This window comes from Triturus cristatus, chromosome 4_2 (assembly GCF_964204655.1).
Source record: "Triturus cristatus chromosome 4_2, aTriCri1.1, whole genome shotgun sequence".
NCBI classification, from domain to species: Eukaryota; Metazoa; Chordata; class Amphibia; order Caudata; family Salamandridae; genus Triturus; species Triturus cristatus.
The window spans coordinates 318625970-318650537 of record NC_140586.1 but is presented as its reverse complement, the minus strand read 5'-3'; the positions used below and the strand labels follow the sequence as shown (position 1 = coordinate 318650537).

The window sequence follows — 24568 nt, the reverse complement described above, 5'->3', positions numbered from 1 at the left end:
TCGCGTCGGTACTGTTCCCGATCGGTATCGACAGTTACTTGTTAGTTTATTAACTTCTAAAACAACTTTTATTCGCATCGACCATCGACACCATCGACGATGGAATCGAGGACACCTTTCAAGCGGTGTCCTGTTTGCAATGCGAAATATCCCCATATCGACGTCCACCCGGTGTGCAACAAATGCCTTTCACCGGATCACGACGAATCCACATGTATGGCCTGTGCCCGATTCCGATCCAAGAAGACCCTTCGGAATCGACGAGCGGCGAGACTTGAAGCGCAGCAAGCGGCACCGGCCCGACCAACATCTTCAGCGCCGAGGACGAAGATGTGGAAGGCGTGGAGAACCTACCCTCCAGCCCCGCTTCCGAACACGATTCCGGATCGGCAGACATCGAAGAACAACTCTTTCACAGAGATGAAGACGACACAGAGGTAGGAGACTACGATGAGGCCTTAGGGGCCGAAGAAAGTGGCTCCGGTGACGAGCAAGGCCTACCCGTACAGACGGAGGATATCCCAGTGCGTCAGTCTATGGCTCCGGTCGAGGGATCGCCTTCGGGCCTTACCCAAGACCTATCTCGCAGTTCTTCGGCCCCGCCCTCGGGCCCGGCCTCGGACATTCAGCGACAGCCATTAGGACCCAAACCGGCTGGTTTCCCTTCCTCGAAACCGAAACCAAAAGTCGTGTCGGTTCCACGGAAACCGAAACTGAAAGTGATACTGGTCGGATCGAAGCCCACTACACCTTCGACGCCAGCAAAACCCGTCGGCACCGACCGCACCAAACGGGACTTCGGTGCCGAACTCGCAGCAGCAGACGTCGGCGCCGACACACGGAAAAAGGCCATCGGCACCGACAAACCGCCTCGGCACCAGGCACCGAAACAATCGGCTCCGGCCACGAAGGTCAAAATGGCCGCTGCGTCGCACACCACTTCGAAAGCAGCACCTAAGGCCTAATCATCGACGCCGTCAACGGCTACCGCCTCTCCTCGACTCGATGACCCCGTGGCCCCGAAGAAGCCCACGCCTGCCTCTACTGAACCGCTCGGCGCCAAACAACCGTCGGCGCTCCAGGTGCGACAAGTTGCAGAGTCCTTGCAACGCATCAAAGAAAAGGCAGCCCTCCAGGACACTTCGGGCCCAGAGCCGAAAAAAGCTCAAAAAGCTTCTCCAGCAACACCTCATATCACTTTTGGCCTGCGGCCATCCACGGCGCCAAAAATGTTTGAAATAAGAACTCGTGTCACCCAAACTAGGATCACACCTGCCGACCGCTCTCCTACGGAGACATCACCATCTCACATCATCGATGCCGACACCGGCAGAATTATGCTCCACAAGCGGAGAATATCTTCCGAACACGCTTTGGACTCCTACCGGATCCCGCTGAAGAAAAAGCTGCCAGCAGATTCGGAGCCAGTTCTTTACGAACGTCTCCATACCTCCTACACAGATCCACAGACCTTCTCCCCGACACACTCCGAAACCGACGTTTTGGAGGACCATATGGGTGACGACGTCCCCTACCCAAGAGAGATGGACCCTGAGGGCCAACAGGACCCTGACCAGGCTTGGGATGACCCTGTAGACACAGGTGCACCTATGGATACACAGGACACGCAGCTCTATGGCGCAAAAACGTCTCCCACAGAGGACACTGCCGCATTCAACGCCCTAATTGAACGTGCTGCGGAAAATCATGGTGTGCAACTCCACTCTGACACAATCGAGGACGATTTTCTAATGGATACTTTCGCATCCTCAGAAAGGAATATCAAAACTCTACCCATGCTAAAAGGTGTCCTCAAACCAGCAAAGGACATTTTCAAAGAACCCACCAGGGCAAGAGTGATAAACCCCAGGATCGACAAAAAATATAGGTCGGCGCCTGAGGACCCTACGTACATTAGAGGCCAGTTGCCTCTAGATTCCATCGTAGTCGCAAATGCTCGCAAACGGGCGCACTCGCAAACAACTGGGGATGCTCCTCCCCCGGACAAAGAGTCCAAGGTGCTAGAGACCTCCGGCAAACGGGTTGCAGCCCAGGCAGCTAACATATGGCGTATTGCCAATACACAGGCGCTCCTAGCTCGCTACGATCGCGCACACTATGACACATTAGAAACCCTACTCCAACATCTCCCTGACCAATACAAAGAGGGAGCAGAGATCCACATCAGGGAGGGACAACTCCTCACAAACGCATCCATTAAGTGTGCACTGGATGCCGCAGATACAGCTGCCAGAGCAATAAACACCAGCGTCATGCTACGACGACACGCCTGGTTACGAATCTCCGGATTCAAACCTGAGGTTCAAAATAACATTCTCAATCAGCCGGTCAACCCCGACTACTTATTAGGGCCGGAAGTTGACGCCACCCTAGAGAAAATAAAAAAGGACACAGACACTGCAAAGTCCATGGGGGCTCTCCAAACACAGACCTTTCGGAGTGGCTCCTTTCGTCGCCCCGGGAATAGAGGAGCAGGCAGAGGACAGGGGTCACAGCAAACCTACAACAAGGGCAACACACAAAGTACCTACGATAAAAACACCCGGGGTGGGTATCGTGGCTCCAGCACAAAGGGCAGAGGACGCGGATACGGCAATACCAGGTCCTCCCCCAAGAACAAACAGTGACGCCCTCTCCCTTCCTCCCGACCACATAACACCTGTCGGGGGAAGGCTACAAAGGTTCCTGTCCACGTGGAACTCCATCACCACGGACAGGTGGGTCAAAGATATTATCAAACACGGTTACTGCCTAGAATTCACCTCCACTCCACCCACAATACCGCCAAACACCGTCCTATGTCCTCAGAGCACTTAGCGCTCTTACAGCAGGAAGTGCTAAGTATGCTGGAAAAAGGCGCAATAGAGGTCGTACCCGTCCACGAGCAAGGCATGGGGATATACTCCCTGTACCTCTTAATACCAAAAAAGGACGGGTCACTCGGACCTATACTAGACCTGAGACCCCTCAACCGCTACATTCTGTCAGAGCATTTCCACATGCTCACCCTACAACAAGTCCTCCCGCTGCTCAAACAGGGAGCCTTCCTAGCCACGCTAGATCTCACAGACGCATATTTCCACATACCCATTCACCCCTCACACAGAAAATATCTCCGGTTCACTATTCAAGGGCAGCACTACCAATTCAAGGTTCTCCCCTTCGGCGTGACAACAGCACCCAGAGTTTTCACAAAGTGCCTAGCTACTGTGGCTGCACATCTACGGAGGCAACACATTCACGTCTACCCTTACCTGGACGACTGGCTTGTTCAGGCAAAGTCAGCCCAGCAATGTGCCAGCCACATGTCCCACACCATTCACCTTCTTCACAGTCTGGGGTTCTCACTAAATTACCCTAAACCACATCTCCAACCCGCACTCGTACAACAGTACCTAGGTGCGACCATAGACACTCTGGTAGCCACAGCTCAGCCAAATTTAGTGAGGATCAACAGCATACAAATGCTGATTTCCAAGTTCAAACCACAACACTCCCTTCCTGCGCGAGTGTTCATGCAGTTGATAGGCATGATGGCCTCCTGCATCTTCATAGTCCCACACGCGAGACTACATATGCGCCCGCTTCAGGAGTGCTTAGCACGTCAATGGAATCAGGCTCACGGGCAACTGAAAGACCTAGTGTTGGTGAGCGGTCGGGCATACAACTCTCTGCATTGGTGGAACCCACAAAACCTTTGCAAGGGCCGACCGTTCCAAGAGCCTGTTCCACAAATAATACTGACAGCGGATGCGTCTCTCCAGGGATGGGGAGCTCATGTACTCAATTACACAGTGCAGGGACTATGGACAACACAACAACAGAAGATGCTCATCAACCTTCTGGAACTGATGGCAATCTTCCTAGCCATGAAGGCATTCAAAGTACATCTGTGCAACAAGGTCGTGTTGATCCGGACGAACAACATGACCGCCATGTACTACATACAAAAGCAGGGAGGAACACACTCTCCACAGTTCTCATCTGGCTCAGAGCATGTGGAAGTGGGCCATTCAGAGGAACATATTCCTCATGGCGGAACACCTCCCCGGCAAGGACAACCAGATGGCGGATCTGCTCAGCAGACACAGCCACCAGATGCACGAGTGGGAGTTACACCCATCAGTACTCCAACCGTACTTCCAGCAGTGGGGTCATCCAGACATAGACCTATTCGCCACAAGCGAAAACGCAAAATGCCAAAGCTTTGCCGCCAGGTTCCCACATCCGCAGTCGCAGGGCAATGCGATATGGATGAACTGGTCCGGCAGATTTGCGTACGCTTCTCCCCCAGCACCATTGATACCGCTGGTGGCGCGCAAACTCAGACAACACTCACTGACACTCGTCCTGGTTGCTCCAACGTGGGCACGCCAACCATGGTACACCACCTTTCTGGAACTTTCCGTGGTGCCGCATCAAAGGCTGCGGATCAAACCCGCGCATTTGACGCAGAACCATGGAGAGATTCAGCACCCAGATCCGCAACAGCTGAACCTGGCAATCTGGCTCCTGAAGTCCTAGAGTTTGGCTACCTGAATCTGCCACCTGACTGTATGGACATCATTAAGGAAGCTAGAAGACCCACTACCAGAGCTTGCTATGCAGCCAAATGGAAAAGGTTCGTAATTTATTGCAATAACAATGACATTAACCCGCTAGATGCATCCATCCAAAACATAATTTGTTACCTCTTACACCTATACCGATGCAATCTGGCATACACCTCAATACGTGTCCATTTAACCGCACTATCAGCCTATCTCCAGACCAGGCAGCACCTCTCTCTATTCAGAGTGCCTGCAATCAAAGCATTCTTGGAAGGACTCAAACGAGTAATTCCTCCAAGCCACCCACCAGCTCCAATGTGGAACCTCAACTTGGTCCTCACACGCCTGATGGGTCCACACTTCGAACCTCTACACTCATGCGAGATTCAGTTCCTCACCTGGAAAGTAGCTTTCCTAGTAGCGATCACTTCTTTGAGGAGAGTTAGTGAACTCCAGGCACTAACCATTCAAGAGCCATTCATACAGGTTCACGCAAACAGGGTTGTACTACGTACCAACCCAAAATTCATGCCCAAAGTGATCTCGCAGTTCCACATGACTCAAACTATTGAACTGCCTGTTTTCTTTCAAAACCCACAAACTGTCGCAGAAAGAGCATTCCATACACTGGATGTAAAGAGAGCCCTCATGTACTATATAGACAGGACTAAAGTCTTCAGGAAAACAAAACAACTTTTCGTTGCCTTTGCCCCACACCACAAAGGTAACGCCATCTCCAGATGGATCGTTAAATGTATTCAAATTTGCTATCAAAAGGCTAAACGCACATTAACGATTCCCCCACGAGCCCACTCAACACGTAAGTTAGGGGCCTCCATGGCTTTCCTGGGAAACATTCCTTTGCATGATATATGTAGAGCAGCCACCTGGTCCACTACACATACATTTACCAAACACTATTGTGTAGATGTGCAATCAAAACAGCAGGCAGCTGTAGGACAGGCTGTTCTCAAAACTCTTTTTCAGACCGCTGCAGCTGGCACTGGTGGCCACCGCTAATAGAGGGTACTGCTATGTATTCTATGCACAGATATGAATTCAGCAGCCCACATGCCTCGAACTGAATATGCTACTTACCAGTATGCATCTGTTCTTGGCATGTAGGGCTGCTGACATTCATATCGCCCACCCTCCTCCCCGGCGCCTGTGGCAGCTGCAGCTCTCAGAATTACTGTAAGCATGGTCATCACTTTCTGTATCTACTCCATCACTGCCACAATGGCGAAAAACAATCTGAGGATGGAGAGGATGCCCATGCGCACTGTGGTCCAGGGGAGGAGTCACCTATCTCAGGATACTTCGAAGACTCTTCCAGGACAACAACGTGCAAACATCCGGACCCAACACTAGGCGGCGATCTATGCACAGATATGAATGTCAGCAGCCCTACATGCCAAGAGCAGATGCATACTGGTAAGTAGCATATTCAATCTAGGTCTATTTTACCACATCGAATGATAGTTTAAAACGGCACACAGCTGCAATGGAAGGCCAGGAACATGTTTTAAAAGGCTACTTAAGTGTGTAGCATGACAAGTGTTGCAGGCCCACTTGTAGCATTTATTTTACAGGCCCTGGGTACCACTTTACTACGCACCTGCAAGTAGATTAAATGTGCCAAAAGGACCATGTTTTAAGCAATGAGCACAAGAACGTCATCACTGGTCAGGCACACAGAGTCCTAAAAGCCAACAAAAACTGCAAAGAGGGCAACTCCAACAATGAACATATCTAAACATGTTTAAAAGATTAATATTTGAACTTGTTTGTTCATTGCTAATAGTATGGTTCAGATATACTGTTAAAACTTCCTTTTCCATTCTTCATCCGAGTTGATTTGACTTTTGTAATGCAACTTACATTTAACGAAGCCGGAAATGTTTTGTCTGAGCTTCTTGCTCCTGTATGTATCGGATTGCCAGCTCAAGAAACTATTTTGAAATGGCAGATTTCAGTTCTTACATTTGAGGCACCCAGAACCAATTTACACACTGGTCATGGTTGGTTGGGGCTAGGTTTCAGAGGTGCAGAGGTTAGAAGATCAGGCAGGCAATGACGAGAGTAGAGGTGATGGGACCATTATATTGCTGACACTGAGATCATGCTGTGCAATAATGCTTCATCGATCCAGACTATAATTCACCTTCATGCATCAAATACCACGGATTCTTTTCTTCTATCTCCTAGCTATCAATCCCTCAATCCTGTAAAGCTTTAAGTTGGGATCCTGAACTTGAGGTGGCACAGTGTAGGGTCTCATTTGTGATGTGACTAATGGCTTTTGAAATTGCCAAAACAGTTTTATAGTATTTATTTTTATTGGGTGTATTTATAAAGCTCAGATAAAGCTCCACTGTGCAAAATTACACGTGGTCAATTTCTGCAGATAGTCATGCAGACAATAATTGCCACCTGAGGTGTTTAATGACCATATCACTTAAGTACTCAGCATGGACTGAAGTTGTGCCGAGAGATTGCCAGCTTTATGCCTCTATCAAATTTCTGCCATAAGTAGAATCCTTCTAGGGCAGTGGAATCTGAAAAACTGAATTGGAATTGGTTTTAAATGTGTGGCAACATGAAAGTTTCATGAGAACAATCCAAGTACAAAAATAATAGTACTTTGCTATCTCTTTTAAGAACACGTGTGTCCGAGTGTCAGGCTCATAATTTTTACTGCTTGAAGCCAGAGTCCACAACTACAGAATAAAATATTCTTTAGAACCTAGAAGATACCATCAGGTTAGGACTTTGACATTTGCGTTACAGAAGACAAAGCTAAAGGAATGAGGCTAACCTTTCATCCGGTCTTTTCCTTCACTAGAGCAAAAAAATGATAAATGAAGCAGTTTGTTTTTTCATTTTTTTTCATGTGGAGTAACCCTTCTAACTACTAACACTGCCACATGGTAGTCTGTGCACCCAAGCAACTTTCCTTCCTAGGCACTAGTTTACTCAGAAGCAGGTCGTAGGCAACCAGTAACACTCCTTCCAGCTTTGACCTATTCACTTCCTGTATTCAACCAGACATTCCTTCAGTCCCTTGGAAGGTGAACGGTAGAGCTGGGTGAAGGTTATTCCTCAAACGCGAAACTAGTAAAAGCCTGCTGTTTCAGACTTTCACCAACATTGTTTTTACCACTTGAATTTCTTCCTCTGGAATTTTCACCCAGTTCACCAACACTGCTCAGCTACTCTTCTTCTCATTTCTCCCCACACCTTTCTGAGCCTCTGAGTGTGTTCAGTAAGGCATTGGAAGTGCCATCCTCTCTGATCAGTGTCTTGCAACCAACCGGAATGGCTAAATGCAGGGAATAATTCTTATTGGTTAAAAGAAATTCAGAATGGCTGAAACAACCTATGTTTCAGCATTTCCTATGGATCACCTTCAACAAATTCATATAGGTACTTGTGCTTAGGACATTCTGATTGGCCTTTGGCCAGCTAATCAGGAAGGGTGGTACTTCCCATGTCTTCTAGTACTTTTATGGAAATCTAAGAATGTGCCTGTTTTGATGCGTAGAAAGGAGGGCAGCGGTGTGGATAATGTTCAGCTTGCCCTGATCTGCAGTGGGACTATGCTAGCCATGTTCTGCAACCATAGTGAATGGTTTACGTCAAAGAAGTTGTGAACCCTTCTACCAGTGTTCATCTTCGATCCATATACACAGAAACCAGAATTTCAGCCGTCCGTAGAGACCAGATTCCCTTTCATCAACTCTGGCAATCACATCAAAGTCTTATGTCCTTCTGTGTTATGCTTACACACACTGCTGAGTGAGGTGAACATGCTACATACATCTCAGCACTTCATCCTATCCAACTATTAGGGTCTGGTTGAGTTTACTTCCTATCCCCTGGCACCACCACAAATCTCTGTTTCCTGAGTATTTACACTAGTACGGTCTTCAATCTCAGCACTGACCGTCATTTATTTGACTTTTCATTTTCTGGGGGTAACTTAATGATTCTTTCCCTTCTGAATGCTGTCCCAGTCAAACCTATATAGGTCATGGACACTCCTTACACTGTGGATCAAGCTCTCAACCTTGATAGTAAGGCTGACATGGGCAAAGAAGATGAGATCATCATCTCTGAATATTCAGCTGCTTTCCTACCACTCTTATAGACAGGGGATATGTTGAAGAAACGTCTGCAACAAAATTGTTGGGTTAGCTTCTCCCGTCGTATGTAAGCAATACATTAGCCGTTCCTCTCACACAGGATAGCTGCTTAACAAGAGGCTTGATGACATTACCTATTTGCTCATGATGAGTCCTGCTGTATAGCTTGCCATCTGTGGTCGCTGTCCAGAACTGCCACTTTATTTCCTGCTTCGCTACAAAGTAAACCAGTTTCTCTGACATCCTAACGAAGAAATGTTTTTCAAAGTTCTTCTTGAGCTTTTACCAAGCTAATGAGAGTGGAATTCTGGCCAGCACAATAGATCAATTGTGTTTCATATAGTTTGCCTAGGAGTGACTCCATCCACATAAATAAGGGAATTTTGCTGCAGGTTTAACAGGCATGGATCCATCCATCCATCCTGTTTGTTTAGCTCGCCCATAAACAACATGAAACCGTACGGAAGGGCATGACTCTCGAGGTGGCAGTATGATGGCGTTTGTGGCTGTGTTGCTTGCCGTCCCAAGTGATTGAGAAGAAAATGTTTTTAATTTGTTCATCTATTGTCAAAATTAGTAAAAGTTTATTGGTAGCATCTTTGGAGAAGCACCTGAAGAAATGCACGGTATCTGTAATCATCAGTGAGTTCTCAAGTTATCTCGACCATATACCTCACTAAACCTCCCCGATTTCACTTCATGGTCAACTGCCAAGATCTCCAAATCAAATTATTTCAGGACTGTTTTGATTTCTCAAAATGAAATGTCAGGCACAATAGGACCTCCACTAGTCTGAAAATGAAAAACAAAACCTGTCAAGAGCTTCCTTTATGCTTGCTATAAAGGAATTAAAGCTCACTTCAGTCAGATGCTTCCTTCCCTTGTGGCATGGAGAGTTTCTCTTTACTTTTAGGCTTGGGGGATGGTTAAGTACATACTTTAGTTGCCTCCTGGGATGCAAAAATGTCTGACTCCTCCAGCCTCCCCCCCCCCCCACCCTCCCCCAGCACATATACTTCTTTTTCTGCAAGATTGCTGGTTGTGGTGCAGAAATCCTAAAGTTCGTAGGTTTTGAGCAGCTGTTGGAGTTACATATTCTTTGGAGGTACTCTTACTTTATAGTGCTAGTTGTGAAAAATGACAGCCTTTATCCAGTTTTTGGACCACCACATCTTCAATCCGATTCGGTCTATGGATATGCCACTCAATAACATTTAGGCACGCCAGCTGGTGGATGTTTTCCGTTATATGCACTTCACTGCCACCTACCTCCCTTTTTCTTATCTAATCTTCTCATCTTATTGGCTAGAACTTGCTTCATGTTTTACTGGGGTTGTGATAAGAGTGGATGGCATTACTATGTTAGCAGATATTGACGTGTACTGATATTCGGATGCCTTGCTAATTAGGGATTTCTCACCCCATGGAGGTGATGGGTGACTCAGGCAAGTTATAGAGCTACTGTTCAGCTAGGGCCTGTCAGTCTATGAAGCAACATCTACACTGACTGCATTGCTGTTATTTTTGTTCATAGGAGCCATTTTGAACCACTGCATGGTCAGCGGTTCCTTTCCTAGAGAGGTTTCTTGCTTGCATATCTCATTCAGTGACTTGAGACTCATCACCCCACATCTCCCTTTTTATTTCAAACGTTACTTAGTGTATGAACTCGGGGTTGCCTTTGATCAGTTTACGTTGTACATGCCCATTGTTAGCTGATTTACCTTTTAGATCACAAAAAGGACCGTCTATCAGCTATTAGTCTTTTTTTTTTATCTGTTGCTCTTGGACTTTGAATGGGGGGGCTCATAGATGAGAACCTGCTACTTAAATTGTTTTTGTCCTCTTGCTACCGGAAGTGACTTTTGTGACGTACCACAGACTTCAGAAATGTCACTTATTGGTCCCTTGCATTTCGTTTTTTTTAATCTTTCTGATAGCATTTTATGCATAAACAAACACAAATAGCATACCTACAATACAGCACAAGAAACACAAGGAGAACCCTCACCAGGACACCGTTAATTGGATAGAGCGATCAGTACGCTGCTGTCCACGTAGACCATACTACGTGCTCAGCCTTGTATCAGCTGTGAGTTTCCTGTCCCTAGACCATAGAACTCCCGCTGTGTGCCCAGATTTTCTCATACTTCCTAGTGCAACCGCTGCCAGCATAAACCTCTATTTTGCCCCCCATGCAAGCATCCATTCCTGCAATCCATTGTTTCTTAGTTGGAACCACCCGTGCCCCCCTGATCCACTCCACATCCCTCTTTGCGACCACCAAGCCCAGCGAGCTAAATCGTTTCTTGCAGGGCAGGTCTTTATGCCCTGGCACCCTCAGGAGCACAAATTGGGGGTTAGGCGGGATCTCTTCTTCTAGTATGTCCCCCAGTTCTTTCAGTATGAGCACCCAGTATTTCTGTATCTGAGTACTCCTACAGCATGTGGTAGAATGATCACACATGTGTTAGTGTATACAGATGGGCGAGGGGTTCTTCCCCCATCTTCAGTGTTCTGTCCTGTGCTATGTAAACTCTATGCAGATTTTAAGCCGTATCAGGTGGAAGCGCTTTCTAAGGTCTTCCTCCTGAGGGTACACCAGCGCCGCCTCTCAACCCACATCCTCGATCTTACCCATGTCTAATTTCTAGCGTCTCCAGAGGCCTCCAAGGCAATCGGGCTGTTGTTAATGAGTACCCTGTTCGTGGAGGGGTGTGGTCCCCCTCCCGAATGTGCCAGCCAGCAGGTGGGTCTCAAGCCAGGGACACGCCTGATAGTGAAACCCAATCCATCATCTTCACCTGTAGAGCATGCCCCCCATCCCACATAAGTAGCTGGATCTCCATGTCCAGGCGACTGTGGAACCTTTCCTGTATTGGAAATTGCATGTTCTGTAAGATGTATAGGAGTTTGGGAAAGGTAATAATTTTTCGGATAGCAGCTCTACCAAGGAGCGTTGGAGGTAGTTTCCTCCCTCTGGCCACATCTTTCTGCAATTGCACCAGCTGAGGTTCCAGGTTTTCCTTCCGTAAATGTTCGGAGCCTCTGTTAATATAGATTCCCAGATATCTAAAGCCCTCAGTAGTCATCTGCAGGGAAGCAGCATGTCCCGGTCCCAGTGCCCTGCAATAAATAGAAGGACTTGGCCCAGTTTGCCCTATACCTAGAGTACTCTCAGAATTCCTCCACCCTTTCAGGCAGGGGGTTCACGGATACCTCGGGTCCTGAGACGTGCAGTAAAACATCATCCGCATATTAAGAAATCCTCTCAGTCTGCCATGCCTCTTATTTGCCACCCACCTCCATTGCCCTGATTCAGCAAGCCAGAGGTTCTATACACAGGGCACCCAACAATGGGCACAGGGGGCAACCTGTCTAGTTCCCGTCCCAACGGGAATGGCGTTGAGGTCATCCCATTTATCCTCACTGCTGCTGAGGGCTTGGCATAAAGGAGGGACTACAAGCTACAAAAGTGAGGGGCAAAGACAAACCTCCTTAGCACAGAGAAGAGTTAAGGCCAGTGAATAGGGTTGAATGCCTTTTCTGCATCCGTGGAAATGACCGCCAGTGGGTGCGAGACATCCTTCACGGCATCTAACCAGGTATGTAAGTGTCTGATGTTCGGTCTCATTGAGTGCCATGGTATGAACCCCGTCTATTTACGATGGACCAGTGTGGGGGTATCACTCCATTCAATGTACGTTCCTGGATAGTAGCCAAGAGCTTAGTCTTTTCTTCTTTTGTTTTTTTTTATAGGTTTCTTTATTAGAATTTTCATTATACATGAAAACAGCTGTAATGAAATAGCAAGTAATCTGCTCTAATATAAATATTATACTAAATAAGACCCCAAACTGGAACAAAACAGAATTTCGGGCGAAAATGAAAAAAATAAAAAATCCAGTTAGTAACAAAAAGAGCCATCTCGCTGAACAGACATACTTTACGCAACTCATAAGGTAACCTTTCCCCACACACAACATAGTATACACCCCACATACAAATGAATCAAGTCACTAGCCTCAGAAATTCCATCCCAGACTCCGATCACAGATGAAAGCACAGACTCGCTGATAAGGAAGTGTACTTAATGCAAGAGAAAAATAGCTGGAGTTCACATAGGCTCAAAGATGGACCCCAAATCTCATCAAATAACTGTTTTTGATCTTGGACCCTGTAAACCTGACGCTCATATGTAGCTAAGCGTTAAAGTTCTGTTAACCGTTCTTGATGGAAGGGCACATGTATTGTTCGCCAATGCTACATTATGCAGATCTCAGCCACCATATGAGCGGATGACATCCTTCTACGCCAGTGAGTAGTTGTACTATCGTCGCAGCAAAATCATGCAATAAGGCCAGCTTGTCCGACTCCTCAAAAGGAATAAGACTATTTGAATGTAGTGTCTCCCTTACATGGCTCCAATACATATCCAATGTAGGGCACGATCAAAGTACATGGTGCAAATCACATGCAACATCTGAACACCTCCAGCATGCTACACAAGGAACCAGACAAGCCTTATATAATTTAAAAGGAGACCAATACCAATTATGGAGGATTGTGAAATAGGTGTACTTGAAGTGCACCTTCCTGAGCAATCGATCATGATACTCTAGAATTTGTAAATCTAGAAGAGCTTAGTCTCAGCATTTAGCAGGAAGATAGGGCGGTAGGAAGCGCACTCTGTGTTCTGCTTCCTGTCTTAATATTTTACCATGATGTGGGCGTGTCCTACATCCGAGGTAAGCACCCCTTGGGTATGGAATTCCTCAAATATTGCCAGGAGGTGGGGACCCACCAGAACTCCCATTCTCTCCAAAACAAATTCTGCGGGTAAGCCATTGGGACATGCGGTCTTCTCACTACTCATGGCCTTGAGTGCCTTAGATAGCTCCTCAAGTAAAAGGTCCCCCTCCAGTGTCTCTACCAGTTCTCTGTCCAGTTGTGGGAGACCCAACATTCTCGGGAAGTGTTCTCTCTTTCTCCCTGTGGGGTCCAAATTCACAAAAGGCCTGATAATATTGTGCAAACTCCCAGACAATCTCCTCCGTTTGGGTAAGTCAATCCCCTGTCACTAGGCCTACGGCGTCTTCCACCTCCATGACGCTGGAGGCCAATTTCTGATAGTCCATCCTGAGCAGTCCCAGATCTAAGGCTACTCCATAAATTTTGGCCTCCAGGGAGGATTTCAGGTCCGTAATGGCCTCCAGGATTTTAACTAGCTAGTCAGCTTTGTTCACCAGGTCATTTCCATAGACCTAAATGTGGGCTGCCCCTACCCTGTGCTGAGAATGGATTGGGTGTCCTTTCACCATGGGAGCTTTGCCTGGCCTGGGTTTAACTATGTTTTAGGCAAGAGTGACTCAATCAGTATCCCCCCAGCCAGGGTCCCTGCTACATCTGAGTTGCCCCCGTCTGTGACCCTGAGTAGTTGTGCGACTCTGTGGAACTCTTCGCTCCTTGGACACACTCTGCCTCACCATTACACCCCTGTTACCACAGTCAGTTGGCCTCTTAATGGACTTGCTCAGTGGCCACCAGGCCTCATTGTTGCTGTGAGCTGCAGGCGAGATGGGGTGATCTATGCCAATATAAGTGGGGTGGAGAGGGTCTTTCATGTAGCCCCTCCAGGAGCCAGCTCTTTGCTGATCCTCCAGGGCTGCGAGCGGCAAGGTGCCCAACAATGCAGGTCAGACTCTGTTTTTCTAGAAATCCAGTTAAGGCCTTTCTGGACTCCTTTCCCCCTCCACCCCTGCGCTCAGCCCATGGCCGCAATGTTTTCAGCGGCCCCCAATGGGGCAATGGGGGTTGGGGAGGGAAAAACCCCACTGCTTACGTTCATTGTCTTGAGTAAGCTTCTCACCTGAGCCTTGTGTTGGGCAGGAGTCTCCATCTTCAGCCCCCAGGAGGCCCTCGTCACACTGTCAGCCGCTTGCCACACTGCCGGGCAGTCCTACCCCCAATGCTGCAGGGAGTGCCACAGCACGGGCCTGATCAGATGAGGGCGTGGACAAGGAGAGCAATGTGGCGCCCTCCTCCACCGAGTCTGGTCTGCTCCGTCAGTCTCTTGAATAGGCTTCTTCACAGCCGGCCTTATGTTGGGTGGGAGCCTCCTCCTTCAGCTTCTAGGAGCCCCACGGCTCACCGCCAGTCACTTGCCAGGCATCCCTAACACAGCAGGGGGCACCCGCCTTCACCGGGTCCGATCGCTCTGTAAGTCTCTCGGGAGGCTTCTTCCCAGCCAACTTGTGTTGGATAGGAGCCTCCTGCTTCAGCTTCCAGGAGCCCCGTGGCTCACCGCCAGTCACTTGGCTCGTGGCCGGGCATCCCTACATCCAACTCTGCATACGGTGCCATATTTAAATGAATGCCAGCCACAGAGCAGCCTTTTGGTGTATTGTCTGCTTTTTGCAAGCACTATTCTATGGGGCCCCAGTGAAGAGTAGATGTAATTTATTCCAGGATGAGGTTTATATTTGGTCAGGGTTCTTGGCTAGTTTATTTTTTTTCTGCTTCGTGGCCAGGTAGGGAGGGTGTGCATCTCTTGTACCTGTATCTATTCTCTCCTACCCCTGATGTTCTCCTGCTCGGTTACTATCTGTAATGCTCCGATTAAAAAGCAGGAGTCTGAGGAAACTAATGACAAACTTGTGAAGAGGATCTGGTCTGAGTGTGTGATGGGGTTAGAGACCCGATAGAAGAGACCTATTCCTGTATGGGCTTTGGTTATAACACTTTTTATGCTGAACAAAAATGTGCTGTGATCCGTCAACCTAAGAGTCCTCAGTCAGTTGTCGAGGAAAGAGATTTGAGGGTACCTGGGACTAGATTACTTTAGTGAGTAATTTATTTCACTGCAAAAAACTTGCCAGGAATGTCCTTTGTATGTCACACCCAAAGACCGCTTTAGCTTTCTGCTGTCGAAAGACTTATAGTGTACAATTTTAATGCTTACAGTAGGCTTTGGGTCAGAACATTGCTATTATTGGTTGGCTCACTTGTCAATCTCATTTGTTTGCATCTTATTCAAAGGCTTGCTTTCCTCGTCTTGTGATTGTCCCACTCCTGGAGCATAGATTTGTTACGGTCTTTGTGATTTGGCGACTTGTGTCCTTTCATTGCTTACATTCAGTGAATTACTTTTTTCTTTTTCTCTGAACAGTCCATGGCAGTGTATGTTTTTCTTGCTATTTCCCCGTGTTCTTCTTCCTTCCTCACATCCTTACCACGATGATCTGCGTATTGCTTCCTACTTCTCGCAGCTCATTTTATGCTTCCCAGTCCTTTCGTCCTACTCATTTTTTTTTCTCTCTTCCCCCCCCCCAGCTCATTTATTGCTCCCTCCTACCTAACTATTCACTGTTCAACCATGTAGCTGTGTGGTGTTTTGTTGCTCTCCCTTTGCTCACTTACTGCTCCTCGCCCTCCCTATTTTTAATTTCTATTTTATTGTTTTTGAAAGCTCAGCAGCTGCAGTTTGCTTTTCTTTTTTTATTTAGTGTTCTTCTTCAAGATGGATAACGTTCAACATTGCATGGTAAAATATAAGTTTAAAAAAAAAGGGGGCGCTACATCATCATGACATATGTGAGCATGCATGGTGACTTGTGTGTGTGTGTACAAATCATCACGCTAGGGCAGGCCATACAATTAAAGAAACAATGGCGGCCAAAGCATCATGAACCATGTGTAGATACACGTTGTGCACTGGAGATTGCCAGTTACGTTTATTTATTTTGTTGTCTATTCTGATCAGCAGCAACCATTGACAAAGCCAAAAGGTCAGCTAATGCCTTTCAAAGTCGGAATCTATTTGCTCTGCCAACGTTCCTTTCTTTTGTGTGAAAAATATTCTCCATAGTACTTTTGTAAAATTTCTAAATCAAATGTCATTTTGAATTAATAATTTCATCAATTTAATATAGTTTAGTTATTGACAACTCTGCATCAGTTGTTACATAAATGATGATTTAACAGGATATTCTCTGATGTTTGCAGATGACACATCTGGACACAAACCGATCCAATTTGCATTTTTTTGGCTTCAACAGATACTGATTTCCAGACAGAGCGGGAGTGTAGCCAGAATATGAGATAGTCAAATGATGCATTGGTAAACAGTTGTGGTAGTTACACTGTATCTTGATTGAGTATTTGTAGTTTCTTTTAAAAATGCAATCAAACCATTTCTAGTCTACTGTGTATGACAATATTCTCATATTGTTAAATTTACAGGTACATGTCTACACTATACTCTCATCCTGATTTCCCAAAGAAAGGACCACAGGAGATAAACGAGGAATTAATGCATTGCGTCAGTCATAACCCGATTTTCCTGCTTACGCCTCAGAAGGTGATACGATACGTGGAAGCCTTGTGGAAGAAGAAGAGTTCGGGGCAGCCAGTCACTTTCACAGACATCTTTGCCATGTTGATTGGAGAAACTCTGATCCGAAACGTAAGCATGTTTTAATTTCCTCTCATTGTCGATTTAGCTTCTGATTACGTGCACCTAAAAACATAGTTAATTAATGCAAGCCACAGACTCATAAAAACCTCTCATTATGTGCACCTAAAAATAATACTGAATAAATGTGGGCATCAAACCTCTTAAACACCTCTGCAAAGGTTATGTTGTTTTTACCCAAGCACCATTCTGTTCATGTTTGAAATGTTTGTACCCCTGACATCCCAGACAATCCTCATCTTTCACTCTGGTGAAAAACTAAATGCTCACATAATGCCACAAATTCATATCCAATTATTTTAGAGAATGAGTGGAACAAAATACAAGTCAAAGAGTCACAAAAGTAAGATTGCTGTACCAGGAGTCTACCTTAGTAGCAATTGAACCTCAAATAAGGGCAATGGTCAACCTTGCTCTCTTAAAGAAGTCTTTGAAAACTCCTTTGCTGAAGAACACAATCCGCCCCAAACCTTTGATCAATTAAACCCCTCTTCTTCTGTATCACTGGGATTTCTGGTATTCTATGACCACCCCATACAAGTCTCGCGCCTATGGTGGATCAGTACCTGAGACATTATTCAGGTGAACTCATATTCTTTTCTAAACGTGTGGTAGGATTTCTCACAGTAGCACTCTTTTTAACTGACACTGCAAGGATGTTGGAGAGCATCATATCAACACTTGGCACTGTTCCTCTCTGCTGTAACTTAAGGTCCTCCCACCTAGACTACTATTTTCCAAGAAATTCTTGATGCGCAAGGAAAAATGTCACCTTCCAAATTTACACGGTTAAAACTGTGCAGGGAATGTTGTAAACAATGTCTGTGACTGACCTGCACATAGTTTACCTGTGATGTCTGTGAACTCTAAGGACCGCAGCTTCTACACATTGGTGCACCCGAAGGCCATTCTAGATGAAGAAGCGAAGCTGTTCATAACCAAACAATGCAAGACTCCTCATGGTGACCAGTCGATGTCCAAGGCGAGATCCCGTTCCTGCAACAGATTGTCGTGGTGGTCCAAATCTTTGGGCAAATCAAAGGAAAAACACGTGAAGTCCAAGCTGGACTTGGCCCCATCCTGCCACTCTCGAATCTCCTGAGAAGGCGCAAGGGTGTCATTGTGCCTCCAGGTCTCACTCTGTCATTCCACTTGGAAGCCAATTTGTACCCTTTTCCTGCTGCGATCTGAATTTCCGGGGAGGTTGGTGATGCCACAGAAGATTGAGGTCGTCTGCGAAACCGTGCTGCAGCTTTTTTGTTCCCTCTGACGCACCTATGGGACCCAAGGAGGCAAAAGGCCTCCCAACAGGGCTTCCGTCTGCATGTCTGCTCTCAACACCAGCTGGGCCCTCTAGGTTCATTCTGGATTCCGGACAGACCTTGGTACTGGTTTCCTCTCCAGTGCCACAACTCATGCTGAAACACAGCGCACCGACTCCGATCCTGGCATCTTCTACTCCTGAGAGCAATGCCCAACCCATAGTGCTCTGCGATGCCTAGACGCTGCTGCCCCGACCGAAGCTGCTCAAATGAGGCTGCACTTCCTGCTGCAATCGGAATAAATGCTCCTCCTCCAGCCAGTCTGAGGATGGTGGAATGTTGGACTAAGAAAACTGGAGAGGGGAGAAGATAGAAGAACGTTTGAAGAAATCCCATCAATTTAAAAACAAAAACGAAAAATAAAAGAAAGCTTTCAGGTGGAAGTTTGCCACAAAAGTTAAGAAGAAAACAGTGAAAACACTAACCTCCCCACAAAAAACAATGATTCTTTAGGGAACCACCAATAAGAATGAGTGAGTTAACTCTTCGGCTCTGAACAACTACTTGTGGTGACTTGTATGCAAAGTTGGACAGAGAACTGGTGTGTGTGTGTTATATGATCAAAATACCAATATGCAACTCCACCTAAAAGCTGAACATCATTAAATAACACTACATACTCTGAAAAATACTATATTCATAGTTGTGCAAATGTTAATGTGACATGTATTTGACATTTGGAATTGTGTCTGTAACGCTAAGAGTGGGAGAATCTTGAATTAAAACAGAGAACAATAGCTCAGAGTGTTGGTATACTCCTTTCCAACCAGCTTGCAGTATGTCAGTGAAATAAGGGAAGGGTGCTACTGAAAGCAAATTCAAATTCCTCTTTCATATTTTTAAGAGTAATCTCATACGCAAGCTTATCTTTAAGATTATTTACAATATTTGTAATTGCATCTGTCATAATAATGGTGAGATCGTGAACATTGAATTTGGTGTGTGAGGTATGGTTTGAATTGCTGTTTTGCACTTTAACTAATTTGGATTGCTGTTACAGTAAACTGGGATGTGATTACTGGAAAGATAGTATCCAATTTTCAGATGTTGGGACTGAAGTTTAGAAATGGTGGGGATTCCCTACTTATTAATTGTTGTAGTGATAATTTTTCATGGTCAAATGTTAGTGATCTTGAAATGGTATTAGGTGCCCTGTAGGTTATTGTTTTGGAGGATATAAAGTTTATATTGAGTCTCATTCAAATATTCTTGCAGGAGTTTTTAAAAACAAAACTGGATTGTCTGTTCATGGATTTGCATATTTTTGGACTCGCACCAACTCATCCTACTTCATTGAATCAAAACCTGGCCTCGTAGATCTCCAGTCATTTATTGTTTGAATGGAACTTGCGCAATGCTAATTATGTTTTTTACTCACTGGTCCATAACCTCCTTTTTCTGCAGAAAGCATCTTTAGTATCTTTCAGAGTGGCCGTTCTTCCTCAGGATCTAAACGTGATGATACAAGGCCCACTTCCTGGCACCTACAACTCTGAATAATGTAATAGTGCAGAGTCTTAGAGTGGCCTGGTGGGGGGGAAGGGTGTGGGAAGGGAAAAGCGGGGAAGGAGATCTGAAAAACAAAGGTTAATCATGAAGCAAACACATAAACAATCACTCGTCTTATAAAAGCTTTAATTCACTAGTTACAAACCACCTTAAGCCTCTGGTGATAAGAGGAACACTAATGCCACAAGAGTTTTCTGCTGAATAATCTGCAAATTGCTTCAAGGAAGAAGCAGCTCATTACATCATGAATAATACTGAATTTGAACTCGTGCAGGTAATGCTCATATGAGACCTTAGACCTCAAGGTTGTAGCGTTCTGTCACTTAACATCAATTATTTAGGCCATACATAAAACCAAATGAAGAAACAAAAGGAACTAAGAATCTCACTTGCTCATCACATCTACGATCGTTATGGTTGGCATGAAATAATAAGTATTTTGTCACTATTATACAGCCATATGTTTAAAATCACATAAATACTTCCATGCTCTCTCTCTTACTGTACACAGAGCATGGCCTGCTCTGAATGCGCGTTCAAAGATGAACCTCGGTTCGAACGCATCATCAAGAATCCTATGGGAGCCCGCGGCAATGCCCAACGAGGTATGCAGTGGGAGCGACAGGAAATATCCCACGGCAAAGAAATACCAAGAAGACTCCCCCCCCCCCCCCCCCCCCAAGTGCAGTGGGACAGGACTGGAAGGAATCTCCATATCAGGAGAACCCCAGAGGAATAGTAAGTGCTGAGGTCAGGATGTGGCTGGTTTTATGGATCCTGCCACACCCAAGATGGCCGCCACCGGGGAAAATGGGAAATGTAGTCTACTTGCAAGTTACAGATGATAGGAACACTGGGACCACCAGCGTGTGGAAAGAGCTGCTTCATGCGCCTTGCCTCAGAGAGACTTGGCGCACGTGGGCAAAGACGGACAAGCATGCACCACAGAGATGCGTTGGGCTGGCGCTAAAATTGTGCACCACCCTAGGTCTGACAGAATTATTGATTGTGTTTGTCAATTCTTTTCATAGGCTGAGTCACTGATTATAGGGTTATAGCAATCCATTTTTAATGACCATAACTCCATCACAATTAGTCTTTGTAGGAAATTGGATTACTGGTTGAGGGGGGTGAATTCCTACTCAAGCAGCAACCACAGTTCCTGTTGGGGTGAAGTTATAAGCCAGCCCCAAATTGACCTGTCCTCAACCCTTTGGTAGCTTGTCACAGAAGCAGCCAGGCTTAATTTAGAGGCAATGTCTAAAGTATTCATCTATTACTTCAAACAGTAATAATTTGAAAGCCCAGCTCAAGAAAAATCCAATACCAATTTAGAAAAATAGAGTACAATAAACATCAAAAATCTAATCGGTAGAACCGGAGACATGCAATTTTAAAGATTTAAGTTAAGTATAGTGCCTAAAGGCATGAAGTGCTACTCTCGGTTATCTGGTCATGTGAGACAAGGTGCAATTCACAGTTTCAGGCCGACCGCATCGCGATCAAGTCAGAGATTGACTGTTCTGCCAGCACATATTCCCGCATTTTTTCGCTGTCTGGGAGCAATACACAAAGACCAACTGCCAGCTAATCCTGATCATGTGACCCAGGAAACAGGCACCAAATAGTTGGGACAAGAAAATGCCAAATGTCTAAAAGTAGCAAATCCAACTTTACCAATAACGAGGGTTTTAAATTGCAATTCTTTACATATCAAACTCGACTGTTCTACTTGCTCCCAATTGAAAGCTATCACTTGAAATGTAATTAGGTTTCCCAATGTTATCCTATTGGGGAGGTAGTCCTTGCAGCAGGGACAAGAGCTTTACACTACCAGGACATGTAAAAGTTAAAAGTACATGTCCAACTTTTTAAATACACTGCACTCTGCCCCGTGTTCTGTTTAGGGCTTACCTTGGGGGTGACTTATATGTATTGAAAAGGAAGGTTTAGGGCTGGCAAAATTTTGTTTGCCAGCTTGAAATGGAAGTTCAAAACTGCACATACAGGCTGCAGTGGCAGACCTCAGACATGTTTAAAAAGGTCTACTTAAGTGGGTGCCACAATAAGTGCTGCAGACCCACTTGTAGCATTTAATTTACCGGCCCTGGGTAAATGTAGCACTACTTTACTATGGACCTACAAGTAAATTAAATGTGTCAGTCGGGTGGAAGCCAATGTTACCAGGTTTTAGGGAGAGACCTTAAACACTTTAGCACTGGTTAGCAGTGGTAAAGTATGCAGAGTCCTAAAGCCGGAAATCCAAGACAGCAAAAACAGGAGGATTGAAGGGAAAATATTGGGGGGGAAACCATATCAAGGATGTCCGGTCCTATAGTCTTGAAATACAGCATTCTATTAAGACAGCAGCTTCATCCTGCAAAATGTGATGGTAAAATTGAGAGGTGCTCAAATCAGTTCAAAGATGGTGGATCAAATTATAGTAACGCAGCTGATAGTTCTTTTTGCACTAAAGGATATACTATTTGTCCAGGCAACACATTTGAGGCTGCAAAACTTTTGACAGCCTTAGATATCAATTTCTGCTGTAATTTTGTCTACTTTTAGGTGACTGTGATGGAGTTATACCAATCATAAGCCTGGTAGGTGGTTTGATAGATCTTGTAGTGTGGCTAACAGGAATGTGTGCCCTAAAACTTTCTCCACTTGACTATGAGGAAGTCACTTGTAGAGTGGCCTATAAACGATCTTTAAAAGAGCAGAGTACTATACTTCTATATCAAAACATGGCATGATGTTGAAAACGGCTTAATTGAAAAATAATTAGGTCACCTTCTGGATACTGATTATTTGTTAAATGTTCAAAAAGGATCCTACTAGCTTTAAGTTAGATATTCGTATCACTGATGACATATAGGTAACTCATTAAAAAACTTTATATGGTTTTTCTGACAGACGAATCTTACCAACCCTTGTTCCTCATATAATAATGTAATAATCTTCAGTTTTGTCTCCCGTAAATGATAAATGCTGTAAAGGAGAGCCCTCCGAGTAAAGCTCCTGGTCCTGATAAGGTATCCATATAATTATTTACATATAAAATCATACTAGTGGTCCCATTTCAAACTAATGTGTGTAATGATAGCTGCTCTTTATCTTTACCATCTTCCTATTCTCAGTTTATCATCCTTCCTGTCTTCAAGAAGTGTGTTGCAAGATATTTGAAATGTTGGTGCTCTATGTCCTTGATTGAGTCCACAGTTAAAGTGATAGGACATATATTGATGACGGGAATTGGCCAGGATGGACATATATTGATGACGGGAATTGGCCAGGATTGGGCAACATCTAGTGGGATCTTGGCTAAAGTCCTGTTTGGCTTTAGAACTTATCTGGGCACATTAGAGCAGTGCTTAATCTGCATCTGTTTTCTTGCAAATGTGTGTCTTCCCTTAAGAGTAATTGGCACCTGTCTTTTTTAACTGAAGGCCAGCATTTGATTGAATAAGTAAGATGGTTTGTTCAATTTTTGCTCTTTTTGGGGTCGATTGAGTAATTGTTGACCTTTTACGGTGGCTGCATAATTCCTCTGTGCCAAAGTAAGATATGGGCAGATGGACGAGTGCTTTATGAGCTTCAACTTCACCAAAGGTGTTCGGTAGGGTTGTAGCATGACCCCACTCCCCTTTTTTCACTTTCCGTATTCGCTTGAGGTGTGCTTAAGGAGGAGTGGTAAGGACACTCCCAAGTTGAGTTCAAAATACATCATAGCCCTCCTATATGCAGAGGATGTGATCCATAGGCCGCTAACAGGCAGTAGCCACAATAATTTTATTAATGGATACATGTCCATGTGAGTGATTTGAATCTGGATACAAACCTCTCTAAAACCTTTCTTTTAACTCTGGGGCAAAACCTAATAGAACTAAAACATTTTCCATCAACAGCCAATTTATAAAGAAAGCAACCAGTTTTTCGTGGGGTACAGTTTGAAAATAGCAATAGATGGTCTATTCAGCTGCCCGGAAGAGTTAAATTAATAGACTTCATGGAAACAATTTTCAATTTTGCTGCCCATTATGCCACTCTGAGCAATAAAAACGATGTATAGCTGCAAATGTGTCTCTAGTGGACTTATGTGTTTGATACACCAAATACTTTTCTGGGCTGCAAGCTAAAAGAGAAGAGATTTTGCAGGCATTTGTTGGCTGTACCTCAAGCACTTCTCACTAATCTGTTGTGAGGGATTAAGACTTGGATGGTCGAAGATCAGGCTATGGTTGCCACAACCTTTTTATGGGTTTTAGTCTGGCAAAGTTAAGGATTACTTCTACTTGGATGCAAGTTAAAAATCACATGGTTAAACTATATATTCTTTAAAATGCTTTGAATTGGATTGCCCAGACTTGTTTTAGCTCTTGTATAATTTTTCTAAATTAGATATGGATTTGGTAAAAACAAAAAAGAGTATCTTAAGAGAAGTACTCTTAGAGAGATGCTTGAATTAGAAAACCTTTAATACATTTGTGGTTCATAAGACTGCACTTGGACACAAACCCAACCTAGAAATCGCCCCTTGTGTGTATA

The 24568-nt window shown here is 45.1% G+C and overlaps 1 protein-coding gene across 1 annotated transcript in view; it reads left to right on the top strand.

Annotated features, from left to right (window-relative positions):
- PLA2G4A (phospholipase A2 group IVA) overlaps positions 1–24568 on the top strand; it is a 737221-nt gene that overhangs the window by 366534 nt on the left and 346119 nt on the right. The window contains exon 9 of the mRNA XM_085601661.1: positions 16958–17180. Coding sequence (XP_085457787.1) covers positions 16958–17180 — 223 coding nt within the window. The remainder of the gene's footprint in view (positions 1–16957; positions 17181–24568) is intronic.